Here is an 18291-nt window from a genome sequence, read left to right as displayed (position 1 = left end):
GACTAGATATAAGGAACCAGCACACGTGCCGCCAGGGTACTTGCGCCCGGGCACACCAGGAAACGCCCATGGCAGGCTGCGCTCCAGCGGCTTGCCAGGCTCTCAAGCCAAACTCGTGTGCCCCTCATAGCACAACATGCACTGCAGCCTGGGACGGACAGGGCCTGAGGGGCGTGGCAGCTCACCTGTTCTCGGGCCGGCGGTAGTCCAGGCGGCAGGCACCGCTGGTGAGGCTGAACAGGGGGTGGAAGGCGTTCTCCATGCAGTACAGCGCTCTCTCTGTGGGCCGCAGAGGCAGGCCACTGCAGGGAGCCGCACCCCATGGGGAGGCCCTACCCGGTTCCCACCAACCTGGCTAGGAAAAGTCTGAGGGATGGCGGCCGTGCGGCCGGGCTTTGGAAGCTAGGGTTCCTGTGGCACAGAGCGCGCCAGCCTGAGCCTCATACCTCGGCACCTGAGGCCAGGCTCCATGAGCGATGAGCAGAGGGACTCACCGGGGCGTACCCAAGCGTCAAGACGGGGGGCGGGGGTCTGTGTGCTATACACTACAGTGTACATGGACGCTGAGGGAAAGAAGCTGGACTCAAAAGGCCACATACAGTGGGATGCCACACATGAAAATCCCAACAGGCAGATCCACACGGAAAGTAGATCCGTGGGTGCTGGTGGTTTAGGCTTCTTGTAAAGTATGTGGGGAGGGGTGCAGGTTGTGGGGCTCCAGGCCAGAGGTTGGTGGTGGCTGCTACCTATGAGGTCTCGTGCCATTTCCTGGTCCTCTTGAAATCGGCAGGCGTCGCTGAGCTGCAGGAGCGAGTCGACATGATAGGGGCTCGTCTGGAGAAGAACCTACCGGAAGACAGGATGCTGGTCGAGAGCTGCCTGCAGGGGCACAGTCCTTCTGGGACAGGCAGGAGGCCCTCAGGCATGCCCCTCCTTCAAAACGCATCAGCGGGGATTCATGCCACATCCCCAGCTCAAATGTGCTGGTTACCCTTACTATCTCAAATCTTTGAGCTGATCTGAGGTGGGAACTTAGAATTCAGCAATCCCAGGCAACTGCGAAAAGCCTGGTGCCACTTCAGCCCAGCCCAGTCCCCAGGTCGGGCCCAGAAAGACAAGCCCAGCAGGGAGGATGGGCCCATCGGGACCCGGCTGGTCTTGTTCACCCAGGGCATCCTGGTCCCCAGCCCTGCAGGTTTCCAAGCCGAGAGAGGAGCCCCATCCTTGTCCAGTGAAGGGCTGGGGCAGCCCCTGACAAAGCTCTGACCACTGGGCTGCATGTCACATGGAGCCACTGCCCTGGGCCTTACGAGGGGAGAGCACGGCGCTCATGGGGTGGGCGTGGCCTGACGGCCCGGAGGAGGAAGGCGTGCTGCCTGCTGAGCACCTGTCGGCTCCATGGGCAGGTCAGGGCGGCCTCCAGGACAGCTGCTGCCCCCATGGAGGTAACCGCCCGCAGCTGGACCTGCATGGGTGCTCTGCGCAGGGCGGGGCCATGTGCATCAGGGCGTGGGGGTGCCGTACCACGATGTTGTTGGGCTCCATGGACTCCACGGCCACCAGGAACTTGTGCTGCACCTGCTGGTACTCCTCGCTGTGCTCAAACGCAAAGAAGCAAAGCCCTTTCTTTGTTTCCAGCAGCCGCATGGAAAGGCCTGGGAGGGGAGGGCTGCGGTCAGCAGATGCCGCCCCAGCAGTCACCTCGGCCTCTTCTTTTTAAACAGCACGCTGCGATGTGGATGTGGCTGGGACTGCTCTCTGCGGGGTGCTCTCTGCTGGGGAGCTGCACCTGCCAGGCCGGACCTGTCTGGCTTTGTCTCCTGTAGAGACATTTTTCTCCCAGAGCTCAGAGGGGGCACGAATGAGCACGAGAAGGGCACTGGTTGACCTGGGAAGGAGGCCACGCTCAGCCACCCCACCTGAGTGGCCAGGCCCACACGCCCCAGATCAAGCCTGATTAGGGTGGACGGGGTGGGGATGCAGTTCAGGCGGTACAACCGGATGGGCAGAACCAGATGCGTCTCCTCTCTGCCCCTCATGCCTGACTGTGGGTGGGCAGGGTCCCGCGTCTTCTGAGAAGCCTGGAGTCCCAGACTCCCACATTTCTGGGTGTCACTCCCAGGTCTTAGCACACACCCACTCCCGATGAGCTCCCCAGTCTCGGGGTGCTTGGGGCTCTGCTGGGAAGGCCAGGGGCCTGGGATGGAAGGAAATGGGAGGACAAAAGAAGCCCAGATGCAGCCAGTGCTTGCCTGATAAGCACACAGAGCTCAGGCCAAGCATGTCCTTGCTGACCGCACACAGCAGAAGGGGGGGGGGCAGGGCTGGGGGAACAGCACCACCGCGTGCATGCTGTGCCAGCTTGGAGCGCTCCTGCCACCCCGGCCTTGGGCTCAGTCCTCATGAGGTCCTTGGGACTTAGCACAGGCGGGCCTCACGCCACCCCTCACGACTGCTGCCTGGGAACACCGAGTGCGCTGCAGTAAAGCACACCATGCCACACTTCAGAATGCACGTGACGCTTTCTACAGCACAGCATCCAACGGCAGAGCAGAGGCCCTGGAGAAAGCCTGGGACGCCCATCACTGCGTGCCTCTGCCCTCTGCGGCCTCAGGCACTTGGCCACCCCAATGTGTGAGGGAGAGGCCAGCCTACCAAGCAGCCGGCAGATCCTCACCTGGTTTGGTGTACCGGGGCCAGGTGCTCTTGGGGGTCGTCAGCCATGTGCACTTGGGGTACACACGCTGTCTCTGACGAGGCCTGGGGAGAAGCACAGAGTGCAGCTTACCTTCCACAGGCCTGCGAGGAACAGATCGCAGGGCAGGGAAGGGCTAGGGGCCCAGGTTGTCGGCCCAGCAGGAAGCACGCCCCCAGGTCAGCATGGCCTGGCATGTGGAATGCAAACCCACAGCTACAAACGAGAAGGAATCACTGCCAGATGAAAGTGAACTAAACTAAAGACAGAATTCCTACATAACCACTTAACCAGAGAAGAAGAAAACTCCATCAGGCAGGAAAGATGAGGAGATAACAAGCACAACCCTAAAACCAAGAAGGGAAGGACAAGGCCATCCTGCCAGGCACCTGCACCCAAAAAGGCACCTGCATGGGAGGGCCGAAGCCAAGGGACAGGCGGGCCCAGACAGAAGGACATTCTAGGACCCACCCCTGCCTCTCCTGAGACCCCAGGTGTGATGACAAGTTTTTAAAAGGGCATGAAATGACAATGGAAAGAGGAGGAGGAGAGCGTCAGTGCTCAGAGGACATCAACACACTTCCGAATGGCCAGTAAGGTGCAGAGTGGGCTGCCCAGAGAAGGCACGAGACCGTCCAGACCCTGTGTCCCCAGGCAGGGGCTTCCAGGCTATTCCTAAGCCTTGGACATGTTGGGGTGTCCTGGCAGGGTGGGGTTCAGTGCTGCTGAGTGGTGGACGAGTGATGCCTTACGTCTTTCCCTGCACTTCCAATCATCTGAACCCTTCTCTCACTACAGAAAAGGGAATGAGCAGGCTGAATGGCGTCGCTGGCCAGCCCCTGCAGTGAGCTCAGAAAACAGCACCAAATCCTTAATGCTGCTCTACAGGCAGGCTCTTGAGAGGAAACCTGGAGCACCCTGGAAGCCAGCCTGTCTGGAAAGACGCTCGAGGTGAAGGGCACTGAGGTCCCATCACGAGGAACACAACCGCCAAGTGGCCAGCGCTGGGGGAAGATGGCAGTGGGCCAGCAGCTGGGGTCTCAAAGGAAGAAGTCAAAAGAGAGGCCCCACTTGGGAACCCCAGAAGGAGCGTGCACCATCTGGGGGTCTGAGACAACCACCAGATGATGAAAACAGAAACCCAAGCGATTGTCTTTGAGGACGACGCAGAGAGTCAGGTGAGGCAGGAAACCACAGCTTTTCAACGTGAGCCCTTCGATGAGACTTAACATTTTAAAGAAAGAAATACAATAAGAAAGATAGTAACAATATAAAACACTGACCTTAACTAGTTAATAACTAATTTGCACTCAAATGAGAACAGACCAAAAAATGTAAGGAGATGAGCCAGCCGAGACAGGCCAAGCAAGTACAAACCCAAAGAAGCCAAGTACAGAGGGAGGCAGCAGTGGAGGGGAGAGAAGGCCCTCTGAAAGTAAAAATACTCTGTTAATATTCTAAGAAGGAGACATAAAAGCCAGAAATACTTGCATACTGAATAACTTAGTAACAAAAATACAAAGCAAAAACTGATAGAAGTACAAGGAAAGTGAGCAAATAATATGAAAAACATTCAATACTGCAAATAATCACAGAAATTACAACATCAAGATGACTTTTGTCTGTGTACTGAAACAGCTTTCAACATCTAAGTAAGGGTGTGCGGGCACCAGGTGCCGACATGCCAGGTCTGAGGCCATGAGGGGGAACGGCCAGGTCTGCGGGGCCAGGGTGGTGGGGAGGCCCAGGAGGTGTCTCAGAACTGCCTCAGCATTTTCAGGAGTCCCCGGCAGCTCCCCAGCCCCCACGGCCCCCGCTGCCCCCAGGCTGAGAACCATTAAAGCAGGAAAGGGAAACCTCTCAGGGCCTCTGCTGCACCTCAGCGAAACTGAACTCTGCTTAGATGTCAGGACTTTAAGGATCTTTCTAAAAACAGGACACTAAACAGTGAGTGTCTCCAGGGCAAGGCCATGTGCATCCCCATGCCCATGGGCTACCTCTCCTACACTGAACCTAAGGCTTAGCTGGTTCGCCAGGGCTTCAAACGTTTTCTCTCTAAGCTTGGTCTTTAAGGACAAATGCTCCCGGACAGCAGCGCCTGCCTTAGGAAGCCCCCTTCCTTGTCTGTAATTTCTGAAAGTCTACACGCAGCTCCAGGAATTCTGAGCGCACAGCTCAGCGCCAACTTACCTTTGTTCTCCCAGGACTGCTCGTGCACCAAAATACCTTTTCAGTTCTGTGTCTGGATTCAAATGTCTAGAGAATTGAAAATTTTGGAAGAAAAAATCAAATCAAGTTGTTGAAATTTTTAAAAGTTTCATAAAAATCCAGCAGGGAGAGGAGCTGCTTTGGCTTGAGAGACAACTTCTGGCCTGCTTCCTTTCAAACGCCACTGCCCGCAGGTGCCCTGCAGGCACAGGTCCAAAGGCCCTGGGCAAAGGCCGTCCAAAGCCGAGCCCTGGCAGCGCAGGCACCCTGAGCTGGGCCAGGGGGTCCTCCTCCATCCAGATGGGGGCGGGCCCCGCCCCTAACAGTGACACCTGAGACCACCGTGCGTTAGTCAGTTAAGGAAAGCGCAACCTTCCTTCTCTCCTCTCCCTCTGCGCCCATTTCTTAACCATTTAATAATTAAATCAAATCACTTTAAATAAAGACAGTACTTTTTTCTTTTAAAATAAATAGCGCTGCCCTGCCCCACACCGTGTGCCGCGCACCTGTGCTCCACGTACAGCACGTGCCTCTTGGCACTCAGGGCGGGTGGGCTCGGGCGCTGCAGTCCACCCTTGTCCTCAAGCCTCTCCAAGACGTGCTCAATGTCCTCCAGCCCGGTGCCCTGAAAGCCGAAACAACCAAGCCGTCAGCACACTGACTTCAATGCCATAAAACCAGGAACAAATGATCTGCCCATAAAAGAGAACACATGTTAAATTTCATTTACTTCCTAGGAGTCGGTGTAGTTTAAAAACTGTGCACCACACACACAATCGGAAAGGGTTACACAGCCAAAGCTCAGGACAGACCGGCGGAGCCAGGAGGACTGCAGAAAGAGCTGCACAAGCCCACACTCCACACTTCCTGGTGCACGTCCTGTCTGCAGGTGAGCAGAGCTGGGACTCTGATTCTAACTGAACAGCGACAGTGCGACAAGCTCCTGACAGGATCGACAGCCAGACACGGCTCCAGCCAATGAGAGAAATACTTCTCCAGAGGAAGGACTGGCTCCCTGAGTGTGCCCACCAGTGCTCGGAGAGGAGAGGAAGGGGCCTGCCCCGAGAAGCTGGGGTGCTAATGAGGGCTCCGGTCTTCCAAGGGACCAAGTGGACAGACCCAGAAGCAAACTGCTAAGTAATGCGTCCTTTTTTTTCCCCCCCAGCTTCTTAATCATACCCCTGATGGAAAGAAGCAAAACATCAAACAAAAACAAACTGACTTCCACCTCCCCATCCCTGGGAAACACAGACACAGGAGGATGGAGAGAAAAGGAGCTGGGATGGAGCACATACCGATGTCTCTCCTGTGCTGTTTTTCTTAGTTTTCTGTTTCTTTTTCTTTTTTCGGAGTTTGCCACTGGAATTAGACTAATAAAAGTACCACATTTTAATCAAAGAGACAGTAAGATCCTAAAAATTAAGACTGGAAGCAGCTTTACAGGAACTCGGGAGGCCCAGCAGTCCCTGAACTCGGCACTTGTCCAGGCTGCCCCTCTTCTCCACTCTTCTGTCCCGCAAATCTGCCAGCTTCTCCCTTTCTGCTTACCCCAGAGAAATGCCTTCCCAGCACAGTGACCCGGCTCTGGCCAGCCCTCACCTTTCTCACCCTTTCTCTCCCACTTCTCGATGTGCCACCCAACTTCTGCATGGCCTCCCGGGCTCTTCAGCTTTTACCTTTACGAGTTCAACAGCCCGCTCAGCCCGCTCCAGCCCCTGCCCCCCGCAGCCCCCCTGTGCCCCTGGCCCCAGCCCCCATTACCGCATCCACCCTGCCCAACCGCACAAAGGTGCCTGTGTCCCAGCACCTCCAGACCCTGGGGCTGCATGCCGAATGAGGGGGCCCTGTGTGAAGGCCCCCTCTCCCCCAAGCCAGGAAGACAGCAAGTGTGCAGTCATGTTCCTGGAGCCTCTGCGGGCACCACACGCCGACTAGCCCGAAGGAAACCAGGGGACCTGGGCATGAGATCACGCCTCTGAGACGAGCGCAGGAGAGGCACTGTGACCCTCCTTACCTGCTCAGGGGGCGCCACCCTGTCCCCTACTCCAGCCCTCTTGGCCTCTGCACTCCGCTTTGCTCTGCCCCTGCTCCTGGCTGCTGCTACACTGGTGCCGTCGGGCCGCTCCCCGCTCCCGGGCTCCTCCTCCAGGCCCTCAAAGTTGATCTGCAGTAGGGACATGGGAAACGAGGGCCGGGAGCCCATCAGCCATCCCAGCCAGCGCCTGAGACGTGGTGATGCGCGGAGAGCTAGGCTGGGTCCGAATGTGGGGCAGGGAATTAAAGAGCACCCAAAGCAGCAACCCCAAGAAGCATGAGCCCACCAAGGAGGCTGCTGGCTCTGGTCCTAGGACGAGTTCTGCCTCAGGGACACTGCAGAGACGGCATCACCGAGCACTAGCCCCTGCCCCCTGCTGACCACGAATGAGGTCGAGGATTTGAGAAGCACCTTGCCTCTCAGGACACCAAGGCTCTGCCCTCCAAAAGCAGCAGGTGTGAACAGGTGGGACTGGGGAAGACGAGGGCCTACCTAGGGGCAGAGGTTTTCTTACCAACTTTATCCCTGATAATAAAATATATGATTGTCAACATTCACGTACAAATCCTACACAGAGAAAGCAAGTGGGCCACGCCCACGTGCAAGCATGGGTGAACGGAAAAAGTCAGTCCTAGGACACCACATGCAGGGGGCAAATACGCAAAACTAAAAACTAAATGACGTAGGTTTATGTTTAACTTTATGCTAAACACCCACACCAATTTCCAAAATGATGGTACCATTTTCTATGCCTCCCAGCAATAAAGCAGAGTCCAGGCTACTGCCCATTCTCCCGGCATTCGGCATGGTCAGTATTCCTAATTTTGGTCATTTGTGAAGTGCCTGTTCGAATCTAGTGCCCATTTTAAAATCAGATTGACTGACCCCTGACTTGTGAGAGCTGTTCATATACTCTGGTACAAGTCCTCTGTCATTTGCATCTTGTGAGTACGTTTTTTCAGTTGCTGGCATGCCTACTCATTTTCTTAATAACATCTTTCAATGAAAAGAAAAATTTAAAGTTTTGAAGAAGTCCATTTTATCAATTATTTCTTGTAGTTAGTTAGTGCTTTCTGAATCCAGTCTAAGAAATCTTTGCCTAAACCAGTTTCTTACATTTTCTCCTAGAAGATAACAGCATCACTGTGCAGAATGAGTGCGTACTGTGCAGAGCAGACTTGTGTGTGTCAGGAGGTTATGGGACAAAGTTTACTTTTTCCCATACAACCAGTTATTCTAGCATTATTTGTTACAGAGATTTTACTTTCCCCACTTCTGAAGACTTAGCTGACTACACAAGCACAGACCTATCTCTGAGTTGCTGCACTCATCTCCTTGGCCGCATTAATGCTAACACCTCATTCTTTATTACTGAAGCTTTGTGGCAGTGTGGGAAACAGCTCTTCAACTTCACAATTTCTTTTCAAGACCTTTTGACTATTTTAGACCCTTAGTCTTTCCATACAAATTTTACAATCAGGTTGTCAATAAAGCCTACTGAAAGTCTTACTAAGATTGCAATTAATTTATGGATCAATTTGAGGTGAACTTCAACCCAATAACATTGAACCCCCTAATCCATGATCATGGTGTTCCTCTCCACTTATTTAGGTCATCCTTAATTTCCCTCAGCCATGCTTTGCATTTATTTCTCTTGGTCAAAGACTTGGGAGTGGAATTGCTGTAGCTCTATGTTTAACTTGATAAGAAACTGCCAAATCTTTCTCCAAAGTGCTTGTGCCATTTTACACCCCACTACAATGTGTGAGTCTTCTGGCCAACACTCACCACCTGGAGGGTGTTAGTGCTGCATTAGTGCGACCCTGACGTGCATTTACCCAACGATGAATGACGTTCAACATATTTTAATATGCTTACTGGTCATCTGCATATCTTTTGGGACATGTGTCCTCAACTCTGTTGCCCATTTTAAAAACTGGGTTATCTTCTCCTTATTACTAAGTCGAAGGTGTTCTATAAAGGTCTTCGGTGTCAATTTTTATCAGATACACATTTCACAAATAACTTCTCTCAGTCTATAGCTTGCTTATCCATTTTTTAATTGATAAGCAGATTTTAACTGTTTAATACATCAATTCTTCCTTTTGTGGATACTGCTTTCTGTATTCTAAGAAACCTTTGCCTCCCTCATGTCACAAAGATATTGTCCTGTGTTTTTCTTTAAAAGCTTTCCTTAAGCTTTTAAGTTCAGGTCTAAGATCCATATTAATTTGCGTTTGGGGTGCAGTAGGGGGTACACTTCTTCCCCATCCCACAGAGATAGCCAGTTGTTCCAGGGCCATTTGTTGAAAACACTTTCCTGTCCCATTAGACTGTGTGGTAGTTGGGGTCAGGTGTCACCTTGGCCAGGTGCTGGTGCCTGGCTCTGTGGCTGTGGACATGAATCATTTTTGCAGGTGAAATTCATCTGTGGCTGATCACAGCTGCCATCAGCTCAGGGGAGGGCCTTCCACAATGACTGATGTTAATTTGATGAGGTTTAAAAGACAGAGGTCAGAAAAGAATTCAGTGCAGCATAGCCCAAGCACCTCATCACACCTCATCTCAGCATGTGCAGCTCAGTCCAGACATTTGGAGATGCAGAAAGGAACTGCCCCAGGGAAATCTGTCCCGAGAAGCTGGAGAGAAGGCCAGCAGACATCACCCTGTGCTTTCCCGTGTAAGAGAACCTTTGATGAAAGTTAGCTGCTTTCCTCTGAAGAACTATACATTCTTAAATAAATAAATCCCCTTTTATTAAAAGCCAGTCCATCTCTGGTGTGTTGCATTCTGGCAGCTTTGGCAGACTAAAAAACAGACTGGTTATTTTATTGAAAATCAGAAGTTTGAATAAGTGTGGGTCTATCTCTGGGCTTTCTAGTCTGTTCTGTTGATCTTGTTGTCAATTCTTTTGCCAGTATACTGTTTTGATTACTGAAGCTTTATAATAAGTCTTGAAACCAGGTTGTAGAGTCCTCCAATCGTGCTTTATTATTCAAGACCGCTTGGATATTCTGGGCCTTTCCCAATACCATATAAATTTTAGAACCAGTTTGCCTACTTCTACAAAGAAGCCTGGCGAGATTATGACCAATCTGTATATTCAGCACAACTACAGTTGGAGAGAACTGAAATCATAACAATACTGCATTCAAATCTATAGATAGTCTATATTTCTCCATTTATTTAAGACTTTCTATTTCTCTTAGGTAAAGTTTTGTACTTCTCAGCATAGAGGTCTTGAACAGCTTTTACTAAGTTGATTCCTATGTACTTTGCATTTTTTGAACTATCATGATAGGAACTAATATTTTAAATTTCATTTTCCAATTGTTTATACTAGAATAAACCAAATTGGTCTTTGCATATTAATCTTTTATCCTGACACACTGCAAAATTCCCTTTTTAGTTCAAGTAGTTTTCTTTTTTTTTTTTTTTTTTTTTTTTTTTAGGGAGGAAGGGAAGGAAAGACAGAGAGAAGGAAGGAAGGATGGAAGAAAGGGAAACATCTTTTTAAACATTTTCTTGTTTTATTGTATTTTGTTTGTTTGTTTGTTTTTTTACATGGGCTGGGGCCGGGAATCGAACCGAGGTCCTCCGGCATGGCAGGCAAGCACTTTGCCCGCTGAGCCACCGCGGCCCGCCCAGTAGTTTTCTTTTTAACCTAAAAAAAAATCCTAAGGAATTTACAACCACATTATTTGCAAGTAGTTTCACTTCTTCCTTTTAGTTTTTCCGTGCCTTTTATTTAGTAGTCTTGTCTTCTTGAAATGGCTAAGGCCCCCAGCACAATGTTAACTACAAGTACCAAGAATGGGTGCCCTTGCCTTGTTTTCAATCTTTGGAATAAAACATTTGGAAGTTCACATTAAGTACAACATAGTTGTAGGTTTTTCATGAATGCTCTTTAACAACTAGTTTGATGAGAATTGTTGTCATGAATGTGTTGAATTCTGCCAAGCACTTTTCTACATCTACGGAAACCTACTGAAATGATCATATGCTTTGCTCCCTCATTCTGTTAATACAGTCAGTTACATTGACTCTTGGGATCATTTTTAATTAAACAATTCCTTGACATTAAGTATACCAGTCCTACTTTATACCTTTTATTTGCGGAACATTTTAATCATCTCAAATGGAAACTTATAACCATTAAGTAATAATTCTCCATGTCCCCCATCCCTGGTAACCACTTCTATGCATGTGTGTGTCTCTGTGAATTTTCTCATTCTAATTAGTTCACATAAAAGGAATCAAACTATTTGTCCTTTTGTGTCTGGCTTATTTCAGTCTATCTAGCTGAATATCCCACTGTTTGAACATGACCTTGTGCTTGCCCACTGTGCCTGTGCTGGATGGACACTTGGGTTGCTTCCAGCTTTTGGCCACTGTGAATAACACTACAATGAACATTAGTGTACAAATATCTGAGTGTTTGCTTTCAATTCATCGGAGCACTAACCCAGGAGGGCACTGGAGCATCACACAGTAACTCTAAATTTAACTTTCTGAGAAACTGCCAACAACTCTCCGCAACCCCATCTTACATTCTCACCAGCAATACACAAGAGCTCCTACCTCTGCTAACAGTCACCCTAGTGGGTGTGAAGTGGCATCTCGCTGAGTCGTGTTTGGATTTCCCTAATGGCTAATGATGGCAAGGATGTTTCCACTTGCTTATTGGCCATTTGTATATCTTTGAAGACATGTCTATTCAGATCCTTTGCCCGGTTTTTAATTGTGTTACCTTTGTTGAGTTACAGTTATTTATTCAGGCTATTAAACATTTATCAGATACATAAGTGTTTATTTTCTCCCATTCTGTAGGTTGCCTTTTCAATTTCTTGATAACGTCCTCTGATGCTCAAAAGTTTTTAATTTTGATGAAGTCTGTTTTATCTTTTGTCACTAGTGCTTTTGATGTAAAATCTAAAAAAAAAGGTTATTTCCCCATGTTTTCTTATAAGAGATTCAAAGTATTAACTCTATATTTAGGACATTGTGCTGGTTTGAAAGGATATGTGCCTCCTAGAAAAGCCATGTTTTAATCAAAATCCCATTTCATAAAGGTAGAATAATCCCTATTCAGTATTGTATGTCTGAAACTGTAATCAGATCATCTCCCTGGATGATGTAATTTAGTCAAGAGTGGTTGTTAAGCTGGATTAGGTGACGACATGTCTCTACCCATTTGGGTGGGTCTTGATTGGTTTATTGGAGTCCTATAAAAGAGGAAGCATTTTGGAGAATGGGAGATTCAGAGAGAGAAGAACGACATAGCCACAAGAGAAGAGAGCCCATAAGCCAGTGACCTTTGGAGATGAAGAAGGAAAACACCTGCCGGGGAGCTTCATGAAACAGGAAGCCAGGAAAGTAGCAGATGATGCCTTGCTTGCCATGTCCCTTTCCAGACGAGAGAGAAACTGACTGTTTGCCATGTGCCTTTCCAGATGAGAGAGAAACTCTGAATATCATCGCCCTTCTTGAACCAAGGTATCTTTCCCTGAATGCCTTTGATTGGACATTTCTATAGACTTGCTTTAATTGGACATTTTCTTGGCGTTAGAACTGTAAATTAGCAACTTATTAAATTCCCCCTTTTAAAAGCCATTCTGATTCTGTTATATTGCATTCCGGCCGCTAGCAAATTAAAACAGTCATTTACCCAGCTTGAATTTTGTGTAGGGGTGCACATCATTCTTTTGCATGTCAATTTCCAGCTGTCCCAGCATCATCTGTTGAAGAGACTATTACTTCCCCACTGAATGGACACAACACTGTTGTCAAAATCACTGGGCACAAACATGCGGCCTGACCTCGGGACCCTCAGGTTTATTCTTAGTCCAGCTCTATCCTCATGCCAGGACCACACTGTCAGGAAGTGTAAGTTCCCAATGTACTCTTCAAGGCTGTTGCTTTTCGAAGCCCCTCACAATTCCACATGAATTTGAGAATCAGCTTTTCCATTTCCTCAAAAAAGGCGACTGGAATTTTGACAGAGACTGACTGCACTGAAGGTGTAAATTGTTTTGCACAGTACAGACATCTTAACAAAATTAACTCTTCCAATCCATAAATAAGGGATGTCTTACCACTTATTTAAGTCTTCTTTAATTTATTTTAGCAATATCTTTTAGTTTTCAGTGCACAAGTCACTTTCTTGATTAAATTTTTTCCTAGGTGTTTTTATGGTTGTTGTTTGTTTTTTAGATGCTATTGTAAATGGAACTCTTTTCTTAATTTCCTTTTCTGATTATTCATTACTGCTGTATAGAAACCCAATTGACTTCAATGTGTTTAGCCTGTATCCTGCAATTTTGCCAAATTCACTGATTAGTTCTAAGAGCTTTCACATGGATTCTTTGGAATTCTATATATACAAAAGCACTTCATCTTGAATAGGGTTACTTTTACTTCTTCTTTTCCAATCTGATTCCTTTTATTTCTTTCTCCTGCCTGACTGTTGCGGCGACAAGTCCCAGCTCAGCACACTCCCGAGTAACAATGGGGACAGTGTGCACCCATTCCCATCTCCCTTATGGAGAAGTTTCAGTCTTTCCCCAATGTGGATAATGTTTGCTGCAGGTTTTTCATAAATGCCCTTCACTGTGTTGAGAAAGCTCCCTTCTATGCCTGATTTCCTGAGTGTTTTTATCATTAAAGGATATTGGATTTTGTCTGATGACTTTTATGGGTCAATTGAGATGACCATGTGAGCTTCTTCCTCCATTCTAGTAATGTGGTGCACGTTGATTGATTTTCTTATGTTGACCCATCCTTGCATTCAGGAACAAATCCTATTTGGCCATGGAATAATCCTTTCAATTATTCATGGTGCCTTTAATAATTATTCATAGTATCCCCTAATAGTCCTTCTTTCTGTAAGGTGTGTAGTAGTGTCCCCACTTTCATTCCTGATTTTAGTTGTGTCCTCTCTATCCTTCTGTCACTCTGGGTAAAGGATTTTTATTTTATTGATATTTAAAAAAACACAACTTTTAGTTTTGGCGATTTTCTCTATTGTTTTCCTTTCCTTATTTTATTTATTTCTGCTCTAATCTTTACTAGTTCCTTTTACAAACTTTGGGTTTCATTTGCTCTTCTTATTCTAGTTTCATTAGGTTGATTTGTGATCTTTTTTCATTCTTAATGTAGGCATTTAGAGCTATAAATTTCCCTTGAGCACTGTCTTCGTTGCAACATAAGTTTTGGTAGGTTGCATGTATGTGTTGTTTTTTCTTGTTTTTTTCATTTGTCTCCAGATATTTCCTAATTTCCCATGTGATTTCTACCTTGACCCATTGATTGTCAAATAATGTGTTGTTTAATTTCCACATATTTGTAGATTTTCCAATTTTCTTTGTAATTGATTTCTGGCTTTATTCCATTATGGTCAGAGAAGATACTTTGTATGAGTTGAATGTTTTGTGTTTTTTTTTAAATTTATTTATTAAGATTTAATTTGAGGCCTAATGTGATCTATCCTGGAAAGCGTTCTAAATGCACTTGAGAATAATGTGCATTTTGCTGTTGGTGGTGGATTGTTTTCTATATGCTCATTAGTCTAACTGGTTAACATACTGGTCAAGACTATTTCCTATCGATCATCTGGAAATAGATGTTAGGTGTTTTATGAGTTTTTAAAAGTGGGGTACTGAAATCTCCATTATTGCAGTATTATCTATTTCTCCCTTTAGTTCTATCATTTTTTCAGATTTTGGGGCTCTGTTGTGAGGTGCACATATCTTTATAATCATTGTATCTTCTTGCTGCATTGAACCTTTTATCAATATCTAAAATCTTTCTTTGGCTCTTAAAATTTTTGTTGACTTAAACTCTATGTTGTCTGATAACAATATAGCTATTCCAGTTCTCCTCTGAGTACTGTTTGCATGTGATATTTTCCCCCACACTTTCACTTTGAATTTCTTTGAATCTTTAAAGTCTATTTCCTATAGATAGCATATAGATGAGTCAAGCTTTTTAATCAAAACCGCCTTTAAATATGGGCGTTTAATCCATTGACATTTAAGGTAATAATTGAGAACACTGGATTTACTTCTGCCATTAGTCTATTTGTTTTCTGTATGCCTTGTTTTTTTTGTTCTTCAATTACTCTATTACTGCCTTTTTGTATTTAGTTTCCCAGCCTCCTGTGCTCAGGCTTTAGCACGAGGCCTTTCTTCTCTGGATGCAGAGTTTGGTGTGTTCCCCATCCTCTATGAGTTCCGGTAGTTAATCTCATAGCTCTCTGGTGGTCATCCTTTTGCCCAGCACACCTTAGTATTCAGCCAAAGACTCAAAGCAGATTTCAGACCTCCTCTTTTCCAGTACCTGCCCCATAAATTCCAGCCAACCTCCAGAGCCCCAGAATCTGATATCTCCGGTCACGCTCTGCAGACCACCCTCACTATGTCACGGTCTGAAAGGTGCCTCCGGGCAGAAGGCTGGGTCAGTGGTCTCACTTCGGCTGTTTCTCACCTCTCAGGGACTACAGACCTGTAATGTCTATTGTCCAGTACCTGAAAACTGCCACTCCTTACATACGGGTCGGCCTTATGCTTGTTTATAAGCATTCTGTCCTGGCTGGAAGCAGAAACCTCTTTTGTTTTTACTCATCCACTATTTGACTTACTTAAAGATTACTTTTGGCTATATAAAAGTAAGCCTTTCGATTCACAGCCCTATGGTCAGAATCCACAAAGGATGCTGCTTAAAAAACAGTAAACAAATGAAGGAGAGGAGCCATCAGAACTTGGCGTTACCACTGGAAGTACTTCTGCCAGCTGCAGTCAAGGACAAAGCTCATCTAAGTATCTTGAGGCAGAAATGGGCAGACATCTGGAATCCATGCAGACATTTCTTTTTACTGTTCAGATACTCTTACAGTTGGAATATGGATTCATAATTCCTTCTTTGTTTCCTCAGATTAATGATGCCAAACTTGCTAAAGATAACCTCACAGATTCCAGGAAATAAAGAAATGATGTGACATGATTTCAACTTGAAGCACCTTAAAAAATTAAAGTAATCCTTGATTAAACCTGTCCTTGACCTCGAGGCGAGGTAAACCGGCTTCTCTCTTTTACGGACAGTATGGAGCAGTGAGCAGGGTACCAGCTACCCAACAACCAAAATAAGGGGGTGGGATGGGGTGGGGCGAGGCGGATGACTGCAACTTAAAGTGGTGAAGGTAGACAAGATTGGGAAGGTGTTATGTCCCTGAGCTGCAAAAAGCTACAGGAATTCTAATTCCACCTGCTACTAAGTGCTTGTGTGAGTCAGGGGTTTTATTCTTGCTACCTTTAAAACAACGGATTAAAATCAACGGGCTATCACAGGCAAAGCTGACACAGGCACTGACAAGTCTAAGTGCACTGAAGAATTTCAAGCCCCTTACTCCAGTCAAACAGCAGTAGCCTGATCACCAAAATTTTGGAAAAAAATTAAAGTTTGATTGCTGCTTAGCTGCACAATTTAGATTTATTCCTTTATTGTCAGTAAGCAACCATCACGTCTTTCATGAAAAAAGAGAGACTCATACACATAATTTTTTGGTAACAGATTAATCTTCCTCACTTCAGGAGAAAATGTTTCAATACAATAAAATAAATTCTGACAATTATTATGTGTGTTTATGTGGCTTTTTTCAGACTGTCAAGGTAGCCAAAATACTAAGAAGTTCCATTCTACAGAATCATATTTAATGTCTGTCTATTATACTGCATGAATGTACCATAATTTAACTGATCTCTTATGGTTTGGCATTTAGGTCAGTTTCAAAGTTTCATTGTAAGCAATATTTTAATATTTTGTAATATATTTTTACACAAATCCAGGATAATTTCTTTCTAGTAAATTCCTTGATGGGAAACTGCTAGGTTACTTAAAGTTTTACCAAACTGTCCTCCAAATGACATGCATGAACTGATGCGTCTGTCCACAGTGTTTAGGAGAAATCACGTGTCTCACCAGCATGCTCAGCTCATGCTCCTGACCATGCAATCAGAAAGCAGGTAGCTGTTCAGTGTCCTGCATAACTCCACTTACTAAAAACTGACTATTGCACCATAGGACACTCACAAGTATTTTCACGGTATTACCCCGGAATTTTAGGGATCTGTCCAGCGTCTCTGGTCCAAGCCCACGTGTTTGTGAAGCAGTGGAACCAAGGTCACTGTAAGGTGGGATGGTCCAAGCACAGCCCTCCAACTCCCCTGCGGTGGACTCCGCGGGGGCCCACGTGGTCCTTCCCCTTTGTCCTGAATACGTAAGTGACCTGCAGTGGACGCGCCTATGGGGGCGGGGCCTGCCACGGGGTGGGCGGGGCCTGCCGCGGGGTGGGCCGAATGACCTGGGTTTCGGAAGGGCGGGGCACACACAGCATCCTGGCCATCGCTTTCAGAGGCGAGTTCTGCAGCAGGTCGAGGTCGAGCGCCACGTTACGTCAGGACATGGCCTGGACAAGCTTAGGGTCCTGGTGTGCGCAAAGAGAGGAACCCACTCCCCTCCAGGATTGCGAGAGAACTTCGCATGCAGTGCCCTCTCCAAATAATATTTGGGGGGGGGGGTGTGGGAATAAGGACAAAGTAGCCCCTGACCTAAGACCCGCCAAGGCGGCCAGTTTCAGCATGGTTTCCAGAACCACTACGTGTCATCCAGTTCTCCTTGCAGCAGCCCGCAGGTCCTGGTGGGCACAGGGGCGGGGAGAAGGGCACCCCCACAGCGCTTCTCGGCGCCAGACGCCCCGGGTGGCGTAGGTTCCGGGAGGTAAGGTCCCGCAAGCGCCCACCGGGAGCGCCCCTGACGTCATCCACACCCCAAAGCAAGCTGGCCTGCCCCGCCCATCTACTTCATTCCCTGCGGATCCATCCGGCGGAGCCGCAGCCCCGCCCCTGCAGCAAGCCCCGCCCCGGCACTATGGACACGCCCCTGACTGCACGGCCCTGCCCCCACAGAGCCGCCGCCCCGCCCCGTCACGCTATGGATCCGCCCACCCTAGGCCCGTGCAAGCCCCCGCCCGGCCCCCACCGAGGCTGCCGGCTCCTCACCAGCTCGAACCGGTTGTTGACTCGGACGCCCTCCTTCTCCGCACCCCGGTGGCGGGAGCCACCGAGTCCCGGCTTCGAACCCTCCTCTGCGTCATCATCTTCCCGGAGGACAAACTGCAGGGCGCCGGGCCCGAGGGGCTCCTGGCCGCGCTGTTCCCCTCTCAGCCTCCGGAGGGCCCGCCGCGACATAGGACCCAACGGCCGCTGACGTCTGGAAAGGGAGAGGAAAAGCAAAGAAGAGAGCGACCGGCGCGCCTGCGCACTTGGGGCGCGCTGGCGCGAGGCTGGCGGGTCGGGCC

At 47.9% G+C, this 18291-nt stretch overlaps 1 protein-coding gene across 1 annotated transcript in view; it reads right to left on the bottom strand.

The window, feature by feature from the left end:
* Positions 1-18291, bottom strand: part of TCF25 (TCF25 ribosome quality control complex subunit) — a 29899-nt gene extending 11608 nt beyond the window's left edge. Inside the window, exons 1-9 of the mRNA XM_077133337.1 lie at positions 17993-18291; positions 6918-7067; positions 6199-6273; positions 5410-5528; positions 4886-4951; positions 2678-2760; positions 1525-1655; positions 747-846; positions 186-279 (exon numbers count right to left, since the gene is read on the bottom strand). Coding sequence (XP_076989452.1) covers positions 186-279; positions 747-846; positions 1525-1655; positions 2678-2760; positions 4886-4951; positions 5410-5528; positions 6199-6273; positions 6918-7067; positions 17993-18181 — 1007 coding nt within the window. The 5' untranslated portion in view covers positions 18182-18291. The remainder of the gene's footprint in view (positions 1-185; positions 280-746; positions 847-1524; positions 1656-2677; positions 2761-4885; positions 4952-5409; positions 5529-6198; positions 6274-6917; positions 7068-17992) is intronic.

The sequence above is a fragment of the Tamandua tetradactyla genome, chromosome 16 (genome assembly GCF_023851605.1).
Source record: "Tamandua tetradactyla isolate mTamTet1 chromosome 16, mTamTet1.pri, whole genome shotgun sequence".
Classification (NCBI taxonomy): domain Eukaryota; kingdom Metazoa; phylum Chordata; class Mammalia; order Pilosa; family Myrmecophagidae; genus Tamandua; species Tamandua tetradactyla.
The sequence above is the reverse complement of the archived record's forward strand: the minus strand, read 5'-3'. Positions and strand labels throughout refer to the sequence as shown.